Genomic DNA, 23458 nt, shown 5'->3' with positions numbered 1-23458 from the left:
ACTTCTATCATTAAGTTTCAATGTGCCACACAGCATTTTAATTTGGAAATCTATTGCCATTCCTTCAAACTTGCAGTCAAAATTCTGGAACTGCCCACTTGATAATTCTGTGGTGATACCTTCAGCACAAGGACGTTTGGTTTATGACAGTGGTTCACCTTCACCTCAAAGGCATCTCGGGATGGGCTGGAATATCCTAGAAAATGAAAGCCTGAACTAGTTCTTTACTTCATTCTGCTGAATGCTGTGTAAATATTCAAGATTGTTCAATGTCATTTCCAGTAGATAAGTGTAAAAGATAATTATTACATCAATTTTGATGCAGCACAACAAAAAAGCGCAATAAGATGATGAAAACTCAAATATAAATACGTAAGGTAGCTTGCATCAAAGGTTACGGGAGAAGGTGGGAACTGGGGTTGAGGAGGAGATTTTAAAAAAAGGATTAGCCATGATTGAATGGCGGAGCAAACTCAATGGGCCAGATGGCCTAATTCTGCTCCTATATCTTATGGTCTTAAATACATTGATTGCATGTCCATAAGTTGACACTAGGCACAGGAGTGTCTCTATACAGGTTCCCCCCGCTATTCAAAGTGTTCCTATGAAATGGTTTGTAAGACGGAATGTCGTAAAGTGAAGAAGCAATTATCATTTATTTATATGGGAAAAATTTGTGAGCATTGGCAGACCCAAAAAATAACCTACCAAATCATGCCAAATAACACATAAAACCTAAAACAACAGTAACATATAGTAAAAGCAGGAATGATCTAGTAAATACACAGCCTATATAAAGTGGGAATACTTTTCTACAATTATTGCAGCACTGTCCACCGTAGCGAAAATCTCACGCAAGCGCTCTCGGCGGAAAGACTCAGCGCAAGCACTCTTGGCAGAAGCACCCTTTCGAGTAACCTTTAAGCTATGAAGCTGCCAAATCATACCAAATAACACATAAAAATACACAGCCTATATAGAGTAGAAATAATGTATGTACAGTGTAGTTTCGCTTACTGGAGTCGGGAAGACTGAGCACACTGATGAAGGTGTGTTAGGCTGAGTCGTCGGAGGTTGAGGTGGTGGAAGACTGGGGTGTCATCCCATCATCGTCTGTTTCCATCAGGGCAGGTAGGTCATCTTCTATGTCTGCCTGCTTCGATGTCAAAGGTCAAGTTTTGTCATCTGCTGTGGCTGATGTGGAAGGCTTGAAAAACGACAGTATGCTTGACTGCTTAATCTCGCGCATTTTTCTATCATACAGTTCTTTGTAAGCACTCAAACCATCCTGCAAATATGCCCTAAACCTATGTACCCTTTCAAAATTAAAGTCATATTTTTCTGTACTCATTGCAGCGTTGTCAATCTCTCACACAATTGCTTCACGTTCAGTTCCTGGACGACTTCACTTTTGGTCTGTTCGCTACTGTGTTTGGTTTCAATTGTCATCCTTTCCTCTTCATCTGTCAGTTCCTGGTCATGGGATGCCAAAACCTCTTCAACATCAGCTTCGTCAACTTCCACAAACCCTTAGCCAAACTCACTATATCCTTATTCTGTTCACAATTGAAGCACTTAATTATGTCTAGTTTTACGCTAAGTTTAACACCCTTACGCACTCTTTTAGGCTTTTCCGATACCTTAGAACTCATCTTGCTAACGGATACGCAAAATAAATCGACATAAAGCACAGATGCTCACAGACACGTGTTTAAGCAATGCCGGCTAGAATGCAGTTCCAGGGGAGTAGCTTGGCTACTCGGCGCGTGCGCTGCCTTTTTTCGTAATAGTGAAAACACCTTCTGTTAGCGAAAACAGGTAACTAGTGTAGGTCTTTCATAACAGTGAGGTGTTGTAAAGCAAACGTTCGAAAAACGGGGGACACCTGTATAAGGTGACTGACCGGAAATGATAAAATAGTGGAGGTTGGGGATGTGGAGGGGTGGATTAGTGGGTTAAGGTATTGATCAACCCTTCTGCTTGGGGAAGGTAACTTTTTGAGTCTGATTGTTTTGGCTTCAGTATCGGTGATTTGTCCTCATTTCAACGTAATTCACCTCCTAGGGACAGTTTACAGCTCGCAGCTTTGACTCGTCATCTCCCTACATGACTTTTTGGCTTAAGACTTCAATGTGTGGTTCTATTGGTGGCAGTTTCTGGTGTCTTGAATCTGAGGAGGAGCTCATTTGATGCACTCTACTGAAAAGCCCTCGTAGCCCTAAATCTTCATCTCCTTCCATTGTCTCTCTCATATTGCGATAAAGCACCATAGTAGCTTAGCACAATGTTATTATAGCTCAGGGCATTGGAGTTCAATTTCAGTACCATCTGGACAGCAAAGATGTATACATCAGTATGCTCTTTATCAACTACAGCTAAGCATGTAATACTATCATCCCCTCAATACTTATCAATAAGCTTCAAGACCTTGGCCTTAATACCTCCTTGAGCAATTGGATCCTCTATTTCCCCCATTGCAGATCCCAGATAGTTTGGATTGGCAACAACATCAGCTCCACAATCTCCATCAGCACAAGTGAACCACAAGGCTGTGTTTTTAGTCCCCAGCTCTACTCACCTTACACTTATGACTGTGTGGCTAAGCACAGCTCCAATTCCATATTTAAACGATGATGACATCACTGTCATTGGCTGACTCAAAGCTGGTGATGAATCAGCATATAAGAGGAAGAATGAAAATCTGGCTGAGTGATGTCATAATAACAATTTCTTGCTCAACGTCAGCAAGACCAAGGAGCTGATTATTGACTCAAGGAAGAGGAAATCAGAGGTCTATTTTTCATTAGGGGATCAGTGGTGGAGAGGGTCAACAAACTTCAAGTTCCTAGGTGTTATCACTTCAGGGAATCTACTGGGTTCAGCACGTGTGAAGAAAGCACGGCAATGTTTCTACTTTCTTAGAAGTTTGCAAAGCTTCAGCATGTTATCTAAAACTGTGACGAACTTCTATAGATGTGTGGAGAGTATATCGTCTGGTTGCATCACAGCCTAGTACGGGAGCACTAATGGCATTGAATGGAAAGGCCTCAGAAAGTAGTGGATATGGCCCAGTCTATCACAGTTAAAGCCCTCCCCACCATTGAGCACATCTACATGGAGCACTGCTGCAGAGAAGCAGCGTTCATCATCAAGGGCCCTCCCACCCTCCAGGCCATGCTCTCTTCTCGCTGCTGCCATCAAGGTGAAGGTACTGAAACCTCAGAACCCACACCACCATGTTCAGGAACAGTTATTACACCTTAACCATCAGGCTCTTTAACTAGACAGGATAACTTCATCATTGAACTGTTCCACAACCTAGGGGCTCACTTTCAAGGACTCTTGGTCTCATGTTCTCAATGTTGCTTATTTATTACTATTATTATTTTTTTTTGTATTTGCAGTTAGTTCTCTTTTGCACGTTTTTTTTTGCCCTGTTGAGTGTGGTCTTTCATAGATCCTATTATGTTTCTTGGATTTATTGGCTAATTATTGTGTTATAGCACGGAGTAGTCTTTTCGGTCCTTTGAGCCACACCATCCAGCAACCCCTGATTTAACCCAAGACTAATTATGGGACAATTTACAATGACCAATTAACCTACCAACTGATACATCTTTGGACTAAGGGAGGAAAGTGGACCACCTGGAGGAAACCCAGACAGCGGCTGGAATCGAACCTGGGTTACAGGTCCTGTAAAGCGTTGTGCTAACTGCTATGCTACCATGCCACCCAGATCTCAGGAGAGATCTGTAAAGGGTTAGTATTTCTTGCCATGACCACTAAAGTCTTCTATGGGTGCTCTGGTTTCCTTCGACAGTCCAAAGACATATTGGTTAGTTGGTTAATTGATTATTGTAAATTGTCCAGTGATTAGTCTAGTATTAATCAAATAGGTGAGTTGCTCTGCGGTGTGGCTTACTGGGCCAGAAGGGCCTGTTCCATACTGTATTTCTAATTAACCAAATCCATGCGCTTTGGTTACTGATACACTCTTTACATCAAAATCTTAATTTTGATGACCTGGTTTAAATCTTGCACTAGTCACTACTCGAAGGAGAAGATTCCATTTTTTTCATTATCCTGTGTGCTCCTCCTGACGGTCATGGTATTCTTCCTAAAGTTATGTCTTTACCTGTACTCTTTCATTCTTAGCTGAAGCTGAACTCAAGTTAAATAATGGTTGTGCATAGCTTCCCAATTTTCTTTGCATTGTCCATTTGCAAAGCAACGTTCATAACTCCAATCCAATCTGCCATGCTGTCGTATCAGATCACAGCAATTCCAGCATCTACAATTTTTTAAAAACTCACTTTTAAAATTACATTTTTCCCAAAACAGCTTCCTTTGACTTTCAGCAAAACCAGAGAGCTGATTATTGACTACAGGAGAAAGAAACCAGAGGTCCATGAGCCAGTTCTCATCAGGGGATTGGAGCTAGACAGGGTCAGTAACTTTAAATTCCTTAACATATAAGAGGTCTTTCATGGACCAGCACATAAGAGTTATCATGAGGAAAGCACGGCAATGCGTCTACTTAGAAGTTTGCAAAGATTTAGCATGTCTCAACAATGATGACATAACAGTGCTTCTATTTCCTTAGAAGTTTGTGTAGATTTGGTATGTTACCAAAAATTTTGACAAACTTCTGTAGGTGCACAGTGAAGAGTATCCTAACTGATTACATCATGGTCTGGTTTAGAAACACCAATGCCCAGGAATGGAAAAGCCCAGTACATCAAAGGCAAAGCCCTTCCCTCCAGTGAGCCATTTACATGGAGTGCTGTCACAGAAAGCAGCATCTGTCTCTTCTTCCAATGACCATTGGGCAGGAGGTACAGGAGCCTTGGGTGCCACACCACCAGGTTCAGGAACAGCTATTACCCTGCAACCATCAGACTCCTGAACTGGCATGGATAACTTCACTCACCACAACTCTGACTGATTCTGCAACCTATGGACTCACTTTCAAGAACTCTACAACTTATGTTCTCAGTATTATTTCTTTTATACACATAATTTTTTCTTCTTTATGTTTGTCAGTCTTTTTTTGTAAATTCTGTTATATTTTGTTATTTTTCCTGTAAATGCCTACAAGAAAATTAATATCTGGGTTGTATATGGTGACATATTCATACTTTGATAATAAATTTACTTTGATGTTACGTCCATGTCCTTTGTTGTGATCAAGTCTAATTTTCTCTCGGTGCAATTGGGTTTTAGAGCTAAATTCAGTCTATCACTACAAGCATATTACTTGCCTTTTTCTCTAAATTATTGCTTTTTTTTGGGTTGAAATCTCAATGCAGATCCCTGTACTTAATAGTTGATGAAATATCAAGTGGCACACAGCAGTAAGTACAGTGTGTCTGAGATATCTGCCCTTGTGATTGGTGGGGAGGGGGTGATTCCATCCTGTTCAGAAAAATGTCTCCTTAACCAGTTATGTAGGTGAGGAAGTTTTCTTTTCGAGGTCAGAGTACAATAAGTATAGTGAAGGTCTCAGTAGCATTTGAAGTTGCTGCTCTTGCTGTGCGCACAAATTGCTGTGATTGTGGGAGGAAATTGTTTCATTTTTGTTCAGTAAGTCTTGGCATGTGCACAAAGCTGCCTGATTAGCAGTTATTGTCCAGTCAAAAGGCTGGTCATGGACTGCTTTTTATGGTGTGTTCTTTGCTATTGTTAGATGTACATTGGCCTCTACACAGTGAAGTTCATTATGATTTTGAAGAGTCAGGCTTTGGCTGGACAGGAAAACCATTGACTGGGTTTCTTTCCTCAAAGCAACCGTGCACTTGCACTGACATCAATGCTGACTCAGTGGCCACTTTATTAGGTACAGCTGTACACCTGCGCATTAATGCAAACATCTAATGAGCCAATCATATGACAATACATAAAAGCATGCAAACACAGTCAAGAGGTTCGATTGTTGCTCAGACCAAATGCCAGAATGGGGAAGAAATGTGATGTAAGTGACTTGAAAAGTGGAATGGATGGTTTGAGTATCTCAAAAACTGCTGATCTTCTGGGAGTTTCATGCACTCTAGAGTTTACAGAGAATGGTGCAGAAAACAAAAAATATCTAGTGAGTGGCAGTTCTGGGGATGAAAATACTTTCTTAATGAGGGAGGTCAGGGGAAAATGCTAAACTGGTTCAAGCTGACAGGAAGGCAGCAGTAAGTCAAATAACCACATGTTACAACAGTGGTGTGTAGAATCACATTTCTGAATACACAACATGTCGAAACTTGAAATGGATATGGACTACAGCAGCAGGTGACCACACCAGGTTCCACTCCTGTACCACTGACTGTATATCACTATATACTACTCTGAGATTCACTTTCTTATGAGCATTTACAGTAGAACAAAAAAAGAACAATAAATGAAAAACTACATATCAAGATTGACACAACCAATGTGTTTTTTTAAAAAAGCAATTTGTGCAAATACAATAAATAGATATCTAATACTGGTAATATGAGTTGTAGAGTCCTTGGAAATTACTCCATAGGTTGTGAATTAAGTTGTTTGATCTTCTGGTCAATATGGCACCAGCGAACATCAATTCTATGGGCGATATTTTCCAGATAGCAAAACTTCCTGATTATTTCATGTTCTCTATGCCTTCTGCTTATTTTTTGTGTCTTGTTTTTGTTACGGAAACTGGTGGAGCCTGTGATGTACAATTTGAATCTTGATCATGGGATCCAGTACAGTGCCGTGCCCGGAGAACTGCCCAGTGGAGATCAGAGACAAGGGGCAGAAAAGGTCAGAGAACACAAACTGACTTATAGAAAAGACCAAAGATGAGGTGTAGGGTCAAGAATTCCGATATCCAGGCATTCTTTCTTTCTTTCTTTTTTCTTTTTTTTATATAGGGATATGTTTGGGGGGAGGGGAGAAGGGTTGATAATTTTTTTTCTTTCTGTAACCTATTTGAAAATTCAATAAAAAAAAATTTTTTAAAAAGAATGACTCCATCACAAAGTGGTGAGGAAGACTGAAGCATCGAGCTGAATGCTGAGGGGGCCAGCAATGGATCATCGTGTTCAGCCCGGATCAGCATGGGCAGCATTTGGTCCTGGGTTGGTGGTGTTAGAACCCAGGTCGCCAGTCACACTTTACAGAAGTACTGAGCTTGTGTGTCTGCTCTCGTTGTATGCAGCGAAAAGGCATTTCCCATATATTCTGAGATTTATGTGATTATTGGACTGTACTCTATATTGATTTCAATAAGTACATTTAATGTCAGAAATATATGCAATAAACTGAAGTTCTTTTTAAATTTTTCAGTGTTTTCTTTCTTGTGGTCAATTAGCAGGTGGGTGATCTGTTAATTTTTTTGTGTGTAAGGGGTGTTAGAGATGTGGTGCTACTGTCACTGTTCTTTGCTGCAAGTGGGGGGGCAAAGATTGTTAACGAGTAGAGAATCATTGATTGTTTTTGTGGCTGTTTTTTCACTGCGGGTGAGGGAGTGATTTTGGGGTCTGTGAATTTTGCTGGGGGGGCGGGGTTGATGTCTTTCATCCACACCCATGTTCTATATTTAATGGGTATCTGGAATAGACAATTATACATGTATACTTTGACAGTAAAATTAAAGTTCAGAGTTGACATGGGTGAAGTTATCCCTTCGGTTCAGGAGCCTGATGATTGAGGGGTAATAACCAGATGGTGTGAGTCCTGACACTCCTCTACCTCCTGCCTGATGGCAGCAGTGGGAAGAGAGCATTGCCTGGATGGTGGAGGTCGTTGATGATGGGTGCTGCTCTCCTGTAGCAGTGCTGCTTGTAAATGTGCTCAGTGGTGTACAGGGCTTTGCCCGTGATGTACCAGGATATATCCACTACTCTTTGTAGGCTTTTCTGCTTTTGGGCATTGGTGTTTCCACAGTAGGTCGTGATGCTACTGTTCAGGATACTCTCACAATGTATCTAGCGAAGTTTGTCAAAAAAAACATGCTGAAGCTGCACAAGCTTCTAAGAATGTAAATCTACTGCTGTGCCTTCTTTGTAATTGCACATGTGCTGGTCCCAGAAAAGATCCTTTGATATAACAGCAAGGAATTTGAAGTTACTAACCCTCTCCACCTCTGATTCCCTAATGAGGGAGGACTAGCTCATAGACCTGTGGTTTTTTCCTCTTATTGATAATCAGCTCCTTGGTTTGGTAGCTAACTATCACCTCTGATTGTGATCTGTTGATTTGAGTCCAGAAACAGGACCATCAGAGCCTGAGCTTTTTGGAGGCAGAGGTCATTTGCTAATAATGGCTCGAGATAACTTGTTATTGGAGTTGAGAGTGAATTAGAAGAAAGCCAGTTTGCTTTTATTCACTTTGCATCTGGTTTCCTTTTCCTGAAAGGTGCTCTTCTAAAAAATAAACTGCTAAAATCATGACTTGTTACATTTCCCTCAGTCTTAATGCAGTGATCTTGTTAAATTCTGAGTTTGCGCTTAAGTTTAATGTAAAATTGTTGTGCCAATGTTATCGGGAATGGTGGTGAGATCGTGCCCTATGGTCAGAGTTCATTGTGTTGTACATTTCCCATGTCAGTATTGTGGAGTGGTGTGTGCTTGCAACTGGTTCTCAGTTGGGAGAGAAATTGGTGTGTTAACCAGTCGATGTTAAATTGTCTTTTTATAATAAACGTTCTAGGTCTGTTTGTTTACTTATTTAGAGATACAGCACGGAACAGGCTCCACTGGCCCAATGAGCCACACTGTCCAGCAACCCAATTATTTAACTCTAGGCTAGTCACGGGACATTTTACAATGACCAATTAACCTATTAACCAGTACATCTTTGGACTGTGGGAGGAAATCAGAGCACCCAGTGGAAACCTACTCGCACATGGGAAAGAACATACAAACTTGTTTACAGAGGGCGCTGGAATTGAACTCCCAAACTCCAACGCCCTGAGCTGTAATAGGGTTGTGCTAACTGCTATGCTACCATGGCACCCCTTGCCATGGTGTTTTTTTTAAATATAAAATTAAAGCTGTGCCCTAAAAAAGAATCCCAATTCCCTTAACTTAAATTATTTGAGATCCTCAGTTGGTCAAGCCTCATTCACACAGTGATTGCATGACTTTTTCTGTTCATGGCTACTTCCCAGGAAGGTTCATTGACTAAAATACTCACTGGACTGAGTTGACTGCGCCTGGCCAGTCCCAAAGGGAATACTGGTATTCAGCTGTTCCCATTTGTGGCAATGTATACCACAGTGGAAAATTGTCTTCATGCATCTCCTCCCTTTGGATCAGAGATAGTCCAATGGGAATTCTCAATTTAGAGGTTTATAGTGGTAAAACAGGTTGAATTTTATGTATTTAATATTTTTATGATTTGGTTGTTTAACTTGTTGCATAAGGAGTTAATTATTTTTTTAAAGAGCAATGAGCCATCTAACAGTTGAAAAGTTTATTGAAACCTGACCAAATACCGCAATAAAATGATACAATTATAACAAGTATTGTGATATAAAATGTTACATAACTTTTCATTAATATAACTTCCTGCATTCTATATCTTACAATGCTTTAAACTTTGACTGTAGTTCCTTTACCAGCTACCGTTTAATTATTATTTTTCCATTATATCCTGGTGAATTTAGACAGAACTCATGATGATGACCACTCAAAAATGTTTTGAATTTGACAGGTATTGGTTAATCAGTTATCTAAAACTTGTTAATGACTATTTTTCTAAATACAGTGGATTCTGGTTAATCAGGGCAGCTTCTTATTTGGGACAATTTTTAAAGAACAAGAACTATTCAAGAGAATAGCTGGGATTCCCTTTGTTTATTTGGGAAAGTATGCCATTTAATTAGGACAGGAAACAATTGCCAAACAGTTTCAAACTAGCATCAGTTGTATGCAATGGAGTGGCTGTTGGACACTACACCATGCTCAGAGCAAACTGTGACATCAGTTATGTATGCTTGTGTGAAGTTAATCATTTGGGCTAATGGACACTGAATTAAAAAGCAGTGATTTTTGGCACTGTTTCATACAGGAAGGCATTGAAGGCTGTCCATTATCTGCACTAGGTGTCTGCAGTGATTTTGTTCATTTAAAGAACACGGCAGCGTACACTGGATGAGTTCCTTTGTCTCTGACCATTAGGAACTAATACAGTTTTATAGTATTGTAGTAGGATTGGTAGTGTTCTGTACATAATTCTTTTGTACTTAGTTAAATGATAGTTTGTCTTTTTTATACCTTTTTAACAATTTCTTTGAAACTTTGGCTAATTGGGGCAGCTGCTTAGTTGGGCCAAAATGCACTAGTCCCAATGTGTCCCAGTCAATCCACTATATATAGCAAAATGATCACATTTTTCACAATTCGCTGCCATAGTAATTTACAATGGTGATGATACTTCATATACTTCATTGATTGTACAGTAGTTTTGAATGTCACAAGGTCATGATAGATGCACAAGAAATGTTCGTTTTGAGTTTCAGGCACTTTCATGGCTCTAGCAACCAAACCTTCTCATTTTGCTTGCATAACACAGGACACAATTGGTTTCATTTGGCCCGGGTTATAATTGGGTCAATTATCTTGTCTGCCCTGTATATTTCTGTTTAGGGCAACAATGAAGGGCCTCCACCTTTGGCAGTGTTCAGGGCTTCCTTCATCGTGCCAGCAGCTGCCTCTCAGTTTTCACTACTGTCAGCCACGCAAGTCCCAGGTGAAGACTCAGGAATACAGTTGCATTCAGATGCAGGGGATTTTTCATTGTTGATTCCGTAGCCATTTTGTTTGAACAGTCAGGGTTGTTAGCCCTGAGCTGACAACCAGGAGGACCAATGGACCACTCTTAATCTGGCCTCTACCCTTTGACCTGTTTGGCAAGAGTGATACTACCAAGAGCCAAATCATAAAGCCCTGACTCCAGCCAACATAGCTCTTTGAGTTATTGGAGCACGCAAGCCTCTAAACTATTACAGGGTTGTGGTCCTCGTGGAGGTCATCTATGGTTACATGTGGTAATTCCCTCTTTGTATTTATGGTTGAATTAATTACACAGTTTGGTATAACAGGCTGTTTTATTGCTGACCTCACTATGACAGTGCTACAATCAACAAATCTTTTGTTCCATAAGAAGCAGGAGCAGAATTAGGCCATTCAGCCCATCAAGTCTGATTTATTACCCCTCTCAGCTCCATTCTCCTGCCTTCTCCCCGTTACCTTTGATGCCCTGATTGGTCTAGAATCTATCAACCTCTGCCTTAAATATATCCAATAACTTGACCTACACAACTGTCTCTGGCAATGAATCCCACAGATTCACCATCCTCTGGGTAAAGAAAATTTTACATATCTGTTCTAAATGGAGACTTTTTTTACACTGATTTTTAAGACTCTGAGTGCATCTGCACCTGTAAAGCATTGGGCCAACAGACCTACATTATAAAAAGCACTGAGAGGACCTCGTTCCTCCCCTGTTTGTGACTTTTACCAGGAATGTTGCAGACTACCACTCATTCCACAATCTCTTCAACTGACTGCAGTCAGGAAGGAGGTACAAGAACATCAGAACTAGGGCTGCCAGACTGGGTTACAGCTTCTCCTTCAGACTGAGATTAATGAATACCCTACCACCACCAAGGTTTCATCACTAGGGCAGCAAGCTGTTTACCGTTTACATGTGCTGCACAATACATACATTTTGAATTATATTTTATTGATTTATAGTAATACAGTGGATTCTGGTTAATTGGGCTATCAGTTAATTGAAACAGCTCCTTATTTGGGGCAGAAGACTCACTGAACAGGTTCTAACTAGTGTCAGTTGTGTGCACTTGTGTGGCCGTTAGATGCTGTACTGTGCCTGGAGCAAACAGTTTTTAAATAGTATTGGTTGCATGTATTTGTGTTCAAAAAGCAATGTTCTTTGTCACTAATAGTTGGCAGTACACCGCTTCAACAGATGGGCTAAACAAGGTGAGTATAGCCAGTGGATCTCATACCCCAGAGAGATGGGAACATGCCCTTCCTAACATGCGAAGTCAGCTCCAGTAGATTTGGCGGATGAAATCTACAGTTAAATCCAACATCCAGGAAGGTGGTTCCGCAAAGCTCCATGGAGAGCAAAGGGCATGACAAGACACAGAAGAAGTCATGGTCATCCACTGAAAGACCCCAGTTGTGATGTCTACTTGTACCACTGAATTTAGACATCTGAGGTTGAGAAGGTGGAACTGACCCAGTGCAACGGCTTTTCCACTTTAAAAAAAAATTTCCGCGCAGGTTTCATGCCATCGTTGGATATGACAGACAACCACCAGTGGTTTTGGTAGCATTCTAATTTGTTCTATATTTAATTTAAATGTATTATTTGTTACTCAGTTAAAGGGTAGTTTTTTTCATATTTTAACCATGAAACCACTTAATTGGGGCTGCTGCTTAATTGGGCCAAAATGTACAGATCCAGGTATGTCCCCATTAACTGGAACTCACTGTATTTTGATTTATCTGTGGGTTATGCTATGTTTTGTGGTACATTGTGGTCCGGTGGACCGTTGTTTCATTTGGTTGTATATATGTACAGTCAGATGACAATGAACTTGAACTTGAATGTTTGAGTGCATCATTTGATTGCTGGTGGAACTTTTTGATGGCCTAACATTTTAATTCCCATTCCAATTCCAGCATGTCAGTCCATAGCCTCCTCTTGTGCCTAGATGAGGGCCCCCTCAAGGTGGAAGAGCAACACACACAAAATGTTGGAGGAACTCAGCAGGCCAGGCAGCATCTAGGGAAAGATTACAAGCGGAAACATTGGCTGTACTCTTTTCCTTGACGCTGATGGCCTGATGAGTTCCTCCAGCATTTTGTGTGCTTGGATTTCTAGCATCTGCAGATTTTCTTTTGTTTGTGACCCTTATATTCCATCTGGGTAGCCTCCAACCTGATGACATAAATAACGATTTCTCCTTTCAGTAAAATATTTGTTCCCTCTTCTTCAATTCCCTTGTCTGGCCTCTTGCCTTTTCTCCTCACCTGCTATCACCTCCCCTTGGTGTCCCTCCTCCTTCCCTTTCTCCTATGGCCCACTCTGCTCTCGTATCTGATTCCTTCTTCTCCAGCCCTTTAACTTTCCCACCTATCATCTCCTAGCTTCTTACTTCATTCCCTCCGCACCCACTTGGCTTCACCTATCACATACTAGCTTGTCTTCCTTCTCCTTCCCCCATCTGTTTATTCTGGTGTTTTTCTCCCTTGCTCTTAAGTCCTGATGAAGGGTTTTGGCCCGAAGCATTGACTCTTTATTCCTTTTCGTAGATGGTAGCCTGACCTGCTGAGTTCCATCAGCATTTTGTTTGTGTTGCTGTGTGTTTCTCTGGATTTCCAGCATCTGCAGACTTCCTCATATTCGATTCCTGTGTTGTGTAGAAGCTTTGTCCTCCTACTTTGCAGATCTCACAGGAGAGTACTGACAAAAATGTTTTAGTTCCTGCTGCAGGGGATGCTGAATAGTACTGGATCACTCTTCTTTGGTGCTCTGTGATGAGTTACCTTGACATTTTATTGATATTCTGGATTACACCTTACTAGAGAGTGCATTCATCTGTCAGACACCTGGGGACTTCATGTCAGATGTTATTTTTTTTTCGTGAAACAGTTTGTTCGTTCTTTCTCGGAATGATTGATCATCTGTGACTTGGATTTCTGTTCCCTGTTATTAAAGGTTAGCATCATCGTGGTGCAGCATTGGTTGTGTATGTATATTTTACTCCTTTAGTGTTCCAGATTACAGATACATCAATTCTTCGTATTGCAGGTTTATTGTCATTCAACCATGCATATGTATACAGCTAAACGAAGCATTATTCCTCCAGAGCCAAGGTGGAAAACACAGTATACACAAGAGATTCTGCAGATGCTGGAAATCTATAGAAACACATACAAAATGCTGGAGGATCTCAGCAGGTCAGACGGCATCTGAATAAACAGCTGATGTTTTGAGCAGAGACCCTTCATCAGGACAGTCACACACAGTACATATTGTTACGATCCAGCACATAGCCATCAAATAATATTAGCTCAAATCCCTGAGTGGTCTGGCTTGAAGAGTGGCCTGACATCACTAAAGTGTGATGTGTATGTTTATCTAGACAGTATAATGTTACTTGGCACAATTATAATAAAATATGCAGTCATATCAATATGTGAAAGAACAGCAATAAAAAATGAAAAGTGACCAGTGCAGGATGAAAATGTGTCTGTGAGTCAGTGAATGATGGGGTGGGGGGGTGGGAAGTAGCAGCAGGGTGTTAAGCTTGGGGGTATAAGCTGTTACCCAACCTGACGGTTCTGGTTCTTAATGCTGCAATACCTTCTGCCTGATGGCAAGAGGTCAAAGAGCTTGTGGGAAGGAGAGTGCAGCGCTCCTGATATATGTCTTGCTGAGCCCTTTGACGACCACCTTCTCAAACCAGAGCTCCTGATTTTCATATTGTCTACAACCTTATTAATTGGTCGAACTACACATATGCATTCAGTGGCCACTTTATTAGGCAAACCTGTAAACTTCATTGATGCAAGTATCTAATCAGTTCGTTGTGTGACAGCAACTCAATGCATGGTCAAGAGGTTCAGTTGTTATTCAGGCCAAACATCACAGTGGGGAAGAAATGTAATCTGTGACTTTGACTGTGGAATGATTGTTGGTGTCAGATGTGTAGATTTGATTACCTCAGAAACTGCAGTCCCTTGTGATTATCATACACGAATTTCTGGAGTTTACAGAGAGAGGTGCGATAAACAAAAAATGTCCAGTGAGCAGGGTTCTGTGGTCAAAAGTGCCTTGTTAATGAGAGAGGCCAGTGGACAATGGCCAGACTGGTTCAAGCTGACAAGAAGATTGACAGTAACTCAAATAACCACACGTTACAACAGTGATGTGCAGAAGAGCATCTCTGAAGGGGTTACCGTGGCAGAAGACCACAAGCATACACTCAGTGGCCACTTCATTAGGTACAGGAGGTACTTTATTAGATATTGGTGATCCTAGTGGAACACCATTAATTACAGACCTCTGCTCAGAGTAACATCACTCCTCTGCCACAAATTGTTTGGCTAGATTAATTTTGAGTCCTATTTGCCCGATCTCCATGGATTAATCTTACAGGACAACCTGCCATAAAGGAAGTCCAGGTAGGAAACATTGACTGCCCTACTTCCGATCATCTTTGCAGCATTTTGAGCTGCACCTTGAACCAACTTGATTGCCAAGGTTAGTTCTGTACAGCTATCGCTTTTTGACCTCCTACGACTTCAGGGTGTTCAATTCAAAAACCTAGTTATTATCTATGGACTGTGAGTGAACATTATTTGACATTCCCCTTATTTTATTCACCTTTGGCAACAGAGACTTCAGGCTTTTTTTGTCACAATATGACACAATTTGAAAAGCCCCTTCTGCCTCACCCCACTGTTCACTTTTCACCCTCAAAAGCTTAGAAATACCTTGCGTATTAATCTTCATTTACTTTATCTAATTGTGAATTATGTGCCTTATTATTGACTTTAAATAAAGGCTTTTAATTTAATCTTATTAACATGTTGTAATATTTATATTGAAAGTGATCATTAGGAGTCACTGTCACTTCTTTTTTACCATCCTTAGAGTTAATACAGAACAAAACTTGAATCCTTCCCCAAAGCTCATCCCCTGCTGAGTGCTTCTGCAACACTTGTGTAGTTGGTTGAGAGACATTGCTAGTGTCCTTTGTCTGACCATCCAACTGTTGGATTCAATGGATATAATTTCAGAACACAGCAAATTTCTGATTAATTCTATCCCTCATCTAGGACAAGTACTTTGAATCAAAACATATTTTGGGCTTTTACTTGGTTTTAAAGGTATTGGAATATTTAATTTTTGCACAATAGATCAGATTAGCTTTATTTGTCACAGGCATATTGAGACATATGGTGAAACGCATTGTTTGTGCCGAATCAACTCAGCATCCAGGATTGTGCTAGGCAGCCCAGAAGTATCACCATGCTTCCAGCAGCTTGCCCACAAATTAATAACCCTAAATCATATGTCTTTGATATGTGATACTGCTGTCACAAAATCTTCGTGAATCAATCAGAATTGAATTTATCATTAAATGATGTGAAATTACATGGATTTCCATTTATTTAGTGAGCACGTGGGGAGCAGATCACAAGAGAACAAGCACAGGAATTTCAGGAGTCAGGGAGACTCATTGGACCAAATGACGTAGCAGGCCAGATTTCCGATTCAGATCGATTTACCACATAAACATCTAAGCTTACAGTGAAATATATCGTTTGCATGACAACCAATAAACCTAAGGATGTTCTGTGGACAAGAGTCACTATACATTTTGGTGCCAGCATTGCGTACCAACAGTGTTCAGCGGAACAAGCCATTCATTATATGGGAAGCCTAGCTAAACCAATGGCTTAATTAATAAATAGGATTAGTCTTGGAAGTGTTTGAATAGTTTAAACACCCGTATAGTCCATGATTGATTGTCCTTTTCCTGTGTTGAGTATTATACCTGGTCCTGTGTGTAAGAACTTAGAAGTGGTGTTCATTCTTTACATTATTTTATCAGCTGTTCAACTAATACATTATTTCATTTGTTCAATTGAAAGTAAAGTGAAACATGAGAAAGATCAATAGGGTGATGGATTTTAGAGGAATCAAGGTATGTGATAATACCAGTAGACGGTTGCGCTTAGCCCATGCTTTTGGTAAATGTTGGACCCACTCATACTATTGCTGTACACAAAAAAAAAGTACTGGAGGAACTCAGCAGGCCAGGTAGTAGCTATAGAAAAGAGTACACAGTCGGCATATCAGGCCAAGATCATTCATCAGGACAGATGAAGTGTCGCTGTCCGAAATGTTGACTGTTTACTCTTTTCTACTGATGCTGCCTGACTTTTTTTCCTCCCGCATTTTATGTGTGTTGCTTGGATTTTCAGCATCTGCAGATTTTTTTCATCTTTGTCATACTACTACTGTTGTTCCTATACCTAAAGTACAGGAGTAATTTGACTCATAATTTAATCTTGTGCTCAAGCAGTTGAAGGAGAAAAATAACCTTGGGTCATTTGGGGCAATGTTTGTGCTGCTACCATGGTTAATTTTTATCTGGCTCTGATTTGAACTTGCAATCTTTTAGGCAGCACAAGTGTGGGATGTAGAGTGCCATCCAAAGTTGAAGCCCGAGGGGTGTTCTCAGCTCCATTATTGATCAAATGCAGCTGTCACTGTTAATTTAGATGCCAGAGTTAACTGGTTCCTTGAAGCTCTACACCTGTAATGATTGAGAACGTCTCCTAAACCAGAAGTTTTTGTTTATTTGCTTATCCTGATTGATGTTCCAGATCCTGGCATTTTCGAGAAAGTATTTGAAAGTGGTGAGGTGATTGACTGTGTCAGCACAGTCCCTTTAGATGAGAGTCTAGTGATGTAGTTTGATGTGGATGCATGTGTAGTTAACCACTACAGTAGGAAAGGGAAGATTTTATTTAAATTGGAATTCCCAACTTTTTTTTATGCCATGGTCTCCTAACATTAACCAAGGGATCCATGGACTCCTGATTTAAATTGTGATAGATCAGGAAGTGTTGCTGTATCAGGTACTTAATGGACTTGGTATACAGGTCTTTGAGAACAAATATCCAGGTGCAGCATAATTAAGAAATGAAATGGTAAATTGGTTGATGTGGCAAGAGGTTTTGAGTACGTGTAACTCCAGTTTCACAGCACCAGCATTATTGTGCGCAAATCTGGTGTTCCAACTTCAGAAGAAATTTTAGACCCAGGGAAATACAATAAAACTATGTTAAAAATGACTTATTCTGGAGGAATAAGGGGAGATTTGATGATATACAAAATTGAGGGGTGTCATCATTATGTGTGTGACTATGATGTAGGCAATCCTGGTCTACGTTCTGGACAGTGTCTTTACAAGATGGATGACCCCCAGCCATTATCAATACTTCCTTCAGAGCTAGTCTGCCTGGCATCAGTGGTCTCATAACCAGGACTTGTGATATGCACCAGCTGCTCATACAACCATCCAGCACCTGCTCCCATAGCTTCATGTGACCCTGATCAGAGGGCTAAGCAGGTGGTACACCTTGCCCAAGGTTGACCTGCCAGCTAGTGCCTTGCACCTCTGTGGTAAAGACATATCTCCACCTCACCACCCCAAAGGGTATAGATAGGTTAACTGCCTGGTGAGAATGTGGAATGAGCTGCCAGGGGTTCAGGTGCAAGATTTAAGAGAAGTTTATAATAGTAGATGCACAAGGTATGGAGGGTTATAGTCCAGGTGCAAGTAGATAGGAGTAGGCAGAAAACCAGGCCAGCAAGGACTAGATGGGCCAAAGGGTCTGTATCTTACACTCTTATGACAAGCTGATTGTTGGTGTTAATAATGAGGTGGGTATGAGCATAAAATGAATAGAGCAATGGCAAGTGGAAATTAAACGTGAAAAGTGTGAGGTGATGCATTATGTGAAAAGTCTGTAGAGCATATACACAGTAAATGCCAGGCTGTACTGAGTAACAAAGGGATCTGAATGTACAAGTCCAGGCATCCCTGATGAGCTTGTTAGGTAGGTCTGTGAGATTTCCCTGAATTAGCCATGTAGGCAAGTTTTGGTATACAGGTGGCCCCCGTTTTTCGAATGTTCGCTTTACAACAGCTCGCTCTTATGAAAGATCTACATTAAGACCTGTTTTCACTAACCAAAGAGGAATTTCACTTTTACGAAAAGAAACGCCTGCTTTATACGTGTGTTTACCCCAAGAAAGACTACAATGACCGTGAAGCGTTGTGCGGGCAGTTGTGTGCACATGTGTGTACGTACATATGCATGTACATGAGTAGGCGTGTACGTGCTCATGCGCGTACGTGCCGATTTTTTTTTCTCCAAATCAATTTTGGCTCGCTGTCTTCCCGATTTTGATAAGTGAAGCTACACCGTACATACAATATTTCTACTTTATATAGGCTGTATATTTGTAATATAATTCCTGCTTTTACTATATGATAGTGTTATTTTAGGTTTTATGCGTTATTTGGTATGATTTGGTAGGTTATTTTTTGGTTCTGGGAATGCTCAAATATTTTCCCATATAAATTAATGGTTATTGCTTCTTCACTTTACGACATTTTGGCTTACAAATGGTTTCATAGGAATGCTCTACCTTCGGATAGCAGGGGAAACCTGTAACTATCTGCAGTTGGAGCACTGTCCAGGTTGATGCGGCTAGTCAGCTGTGGTTGGCAGCTCATCTAACAAAAGTTCAAAGCAGATTTATTTTCAAAGTATGTGTACTTTATACGACCTTGAAATTTGTCTCCCAAGCAGCCACAAAACAAAGAACCCCAATAGAACCCATAATGTGCAGGAAAAAAAGAGCAAATCTTGCAAACAATAAAAGTAAGCAAATAACATTTAGAACTGAATTTCACAACAATGAGTCCACAGTCATGAATCCAATCTCAGCAAATCCAGGAGCCTGTTAGTTGTAGGCCACAACCTGAATTCAGTGCAGAGATGAATAAGCCTTGCAGAAGAGCAAGCTGCACACTGTCCCGTCCCTCTCCTCTGGCACTGACACTCTGACCTTTTCGTTTTTCCCCGCACATAAATCAGCCAAACCCCAAGTTGTTCCTCACTCTTGAGTTTTCTTTGGCCCAGCTAGGGAAAGCTCTGATCTCAAATCTCTGCTGATTTACAGCAGTGCCCACTCATGGGGAAGGCTTCGAGAGTAAACTCTAAGGAAGAGTCTGGGGCTGGAGTCCTATGTTGAGTTCAACACTGACTGGCAACTCCTGCAACACTGCTGGTGCCTATTAGTAAACTGTATTAGTTTCTGCCTTTCCTTTGGATTTATCGGCTGCATAGAGAGGGGGAGTCTGCTGCATGAGCAGCAGCTTGCTCTCCATATCGTACTGTTCAGGCTTCTGAATCTAGACAGCTAGGATGTAACATCCATTGTCAACCCTGACCAACAGAGGGCCTCACACTGGAGAGGGTGGAGAGAAAATTAACTGAGGTGTTGTCTGGGGTGGAGTTTCAACTATGGGGGAGACAGAATAGACTGTGTTTGTTTTCAGTGGTGAAGACTGATGGAACCCTATTGATATATATAAGATTGTGTGGCATAAGTGGATAGAAAGTAGAAATTGTTACTGCATCACTTTGTAACAGCAGTGATCAGTGATAGGGTTCAGTTCCCACCAGTGTTTAAGAAGTTTGTATGTCCTCCCTATCACTGATGGGTTTCCTCCAGCTGGTCTGGTTTCCTCTTTCATTCCTAGGACACGTGGGTTAGAGTTAGTGAGTTGTGGGTTTGCTATGTTGCACTGAAAGTGTGACATTTGCAGACTGCCCAGCACAATCCTCACTGATTTGATTTGACACAAACCACATATTTCACAGTATGTTTTGATGTACACATGACAAATAAAAACAATTTTTCCCCTTTATTAGAGATGACTAAAGTTAGAGGGCATGGATTTAAGTCAAAGTATCTATACATTGTACAACTTTGAAATTTGTCTCCTGTGGCCAAATTTATGGATAGCCACAAAACAAAGAGACCCAATAGGACCCATTTTTTTAAAAAAAGACAAACACCCAATTTTCAGGGATAAAAAAAAACAAATTGTGCAACAGCATTCGGAACAAAAGTGAGTCCATAGGCTCAAAGCTGGAGCAGGCTCACTATTTTCTCAATCAGTTTTTGTTCTTTAAGAGTTATCCCAAATAAACGGCTGTCCTGATTAACCAGTAGTCCAATTAAGTGGAATCCACTGCGTAACCTTCCAATACGGCTTGCAGTCAGCAGTGGGCAGCCACTGGCTTTCTACCCCAGATTCTTCAATATAACCACTGTCTTCAGTGTGATTGGAACAATTCATGGGTGCTTTGTACTAAACCAAAGCACATTTTATTTTATGTAGAAATACAGGCCCTTCCAACCCAACATGCCCACGCTGTCCAGTTATAGCCATATGACCAATTAACCTACTAACCCACACTTCTTTGGAATTTGGGAGAAAACCAGAGCACCCGAAAGAAACGCATGCAGTCATGGGGAGAATATACAAACTCCTTACAGACAGTGATCAATTGGATCCAGGTTGTCAGTGCCATAATAGCATTTTGCTAACTGCTACACTACTGTGCCATCCCAATTTTATCCATAAGCTCAAGAAATTCTGCAAATGCTGGAAATCTTGAACAATGCACACAAAATACTGGAGGAACTCAGCAGGTCAGACAACGTCTATGGAGGAGAATAAACAGTCGACATTTTGGGCCACTGGCTGGTGGTATAGTGGCATCTGCACCGGGCTTCGAGGCGAATGCTCCCAGGTTCAAATCCATCTGCCTCCTTGCACACTTTCCAACCATGCTGGGTTGAGCATCGAGCTAGCAACATGGCCTTGTAAGCAAAAACAAACAAATGGTAAAGAAACGACAAGCTTGCTGCCCAGTGCGCCACAACGGACTCAAAAAACATTTGGCCAAACCCCTTCATCAGGACTGAGCTCTGCATCCTTCCTCTCCAGTTCTGATGAAGAGTCTCAGCCCAAACTGTTGACTGTTTATTCCCCTCCATAAATACTGCCTGACCTGCTGAGTTGCTCCAGCATTTTGTGTGTGTTGCAGATTTTTTCCAGATGTCTTTCAATGTTATACTGAGAAAATAGCACAATGGTTTGCTGTAATGTAAGTGTTACTGTCTTGCAGTTCGCTCATTTGGGACAGAGGATCGGCCTACGGACAGACCAATCCCACCACGCGATGAAGTGTTTGAGTACATCATATTTCGGGGCAGTGATATCAAAGACCTCACAGTATGTGAGCCTCCAAAGCCACAGTGTTCTCTGCCTCAAGATCCTGCCATTGTTCAGGTAAGTTACCATGCATTTAAAGAGCTATAAAAGCGTTGCAGATTGAGACCAGCAATCTCCTGTGCTTCTGGAGGTAAGGTGATGCATTTAAGGAAGGACTGTCTATAAGCACCATTATGGAACATCTCATCAACTACAGTTGACTTCACTGGCAAGTAGTTTTGTCCATGATGTTTGTCTCTGACTGTTTAGGTATACACGACATGTTACTAGTTAATTTGTTATTTATTTAGGGATACAGCATAGTAACAGGCCCTGCTGGGCCAACAAGCCCGTGGTGTCCAATTACATCCATGTGACCAATTAACCTACTAAGCCGTACACCTTGGAATGTGGGAGGAATCCGGAGCAGCCAGGGGAAAGCCACACGGTCACAGGGAGAATGTACAATCTCCTTACAGACAGCGGCAGGAATTGAACCCGGGTAACTGATACTGGTAACTAGCATGACGCTACTGAGCTGCCCCTTGTTCTTTGAAAATTATCCAAGCAGGGGAATAGAGAGCTCAGAGAGGCTGGAGTGTGAAGTTAGAAATATTTGTTCTTGAGGTTGCTGACCATCAAGCTGTTTGGTTAAGAGTGCATGACTGACAAGCCCGTGCCTATCTTTGCTGTATATCTGCACTTGTAGTAAGTCTGTGTTTTATGCTGATCTGAAAAGCTTGTTGAAAGTAAAAGTTGAGGGGATACAGACAGGAGAAATAGATTAATGAGCATATGAGAGATAAAATGTGATGTGGAAAATGTGAGATCAGCCACTGGTTTTGGTTTATTTGCACAAGGGTATGTATCATTGTGAAGCAGCCCCTCAGTTATACAGGTATGGCAAGCCATTGGAAGGTAAGTGCACTGTTGACCTTTGTCACTAAGAAAATTGCTGGGCAGTACTGTCGTGTTGTGACTAGCATAAATTTGATGGAGATTTCTCCGTGCTTGACCAGGGGTTGCGTTCTCAAAACTAGGCGTTTATCCATTTAGGACAGAAGTTTCTGTCCTAAAGAAGTAATTTCTGCACCCAAGTGAGCTCTGGCGGCTCAGTTACTGTGTATATTCGAGACCAAGATCGGTAAATGTTTATATGATAAAGCAATGAAGGTGTCTGTGCAGGGGAGTGGAGCATGGGTGAAAAGAAACTAGGCATGTAGTATCGGTACAAGGAGCCGAATGACCTCCATCTTCTTTGTGCTTCCTTTCAATGACTTGAGGTAGTGATGAATATAGATGGTTACGATTGTGACTCTAATGCACACCGGCCACTGCCCCTCTTATCTTCCACAGCAGATCCTGGAATCCAAGTAAAGATTTGATAAATTGACTCCTTTCTGTCCCAATATGATTTTAACACAACTCCCTGATAAACAGTTGATGAACTTTGATTGGTGTTCGGAATATTTCCCAGATAGTTGTAACCCCTTGGGTCGCCTCAGGCTCGCTCAGCTCGTTTCTGTCTAGGGGGAGCAGCCTTCGGCCCTGCCAAACTGGGTAATCAGCTGGTGTGGATGCTGTGTG

The 23458-nt window shown here is 41.2% G+C and overlaps 1 protein-coding gene across 2 annotated transcripts in view; it reads left to right on the top strand.

Moving 5' to 3' along the window:
- LOC132407076 (protein LSM14 homolog A-like) overlaps positions 1 to 23458 on the top strand; it is an 87447-nt gene that overhangs the window by 14019 nt on the left and 49970 nt on the right. For both annotated transcript variants that reach the window (XM_059993345.1, XM_059993344.1), the window contains exon 2: positions 21786 to 21949. In XM_059993345.1, coding sequence (XP_059849328.1) covers positions 21786 to 21949 — 164 coding nt within the window. The remainder of the gene's footprint in view (positions 1 to 21785; positions 21950 to 23458) is intronic.

The sequence above is a fragment of the Hypanus sabinus genome, chromosome 17, assembly GCF_030144855.1.
Source record: "Hypanus sabinus isolate sHypSab1 chromosome 17, sHypSab1.hap1, whole genome shotgun sequence".
NCBI classification, from domain to species: Eukaryota; Metazoa; Chordata; class Chondrichthyes; order Myliobatiformes; family Dasyatidae; genus Hypanus; species Hypanus sabinus.
Note: the sequence above shows the minus strand (reverse complement) of the source record. Positions and strands in the feature narration are given on the sequence as shown.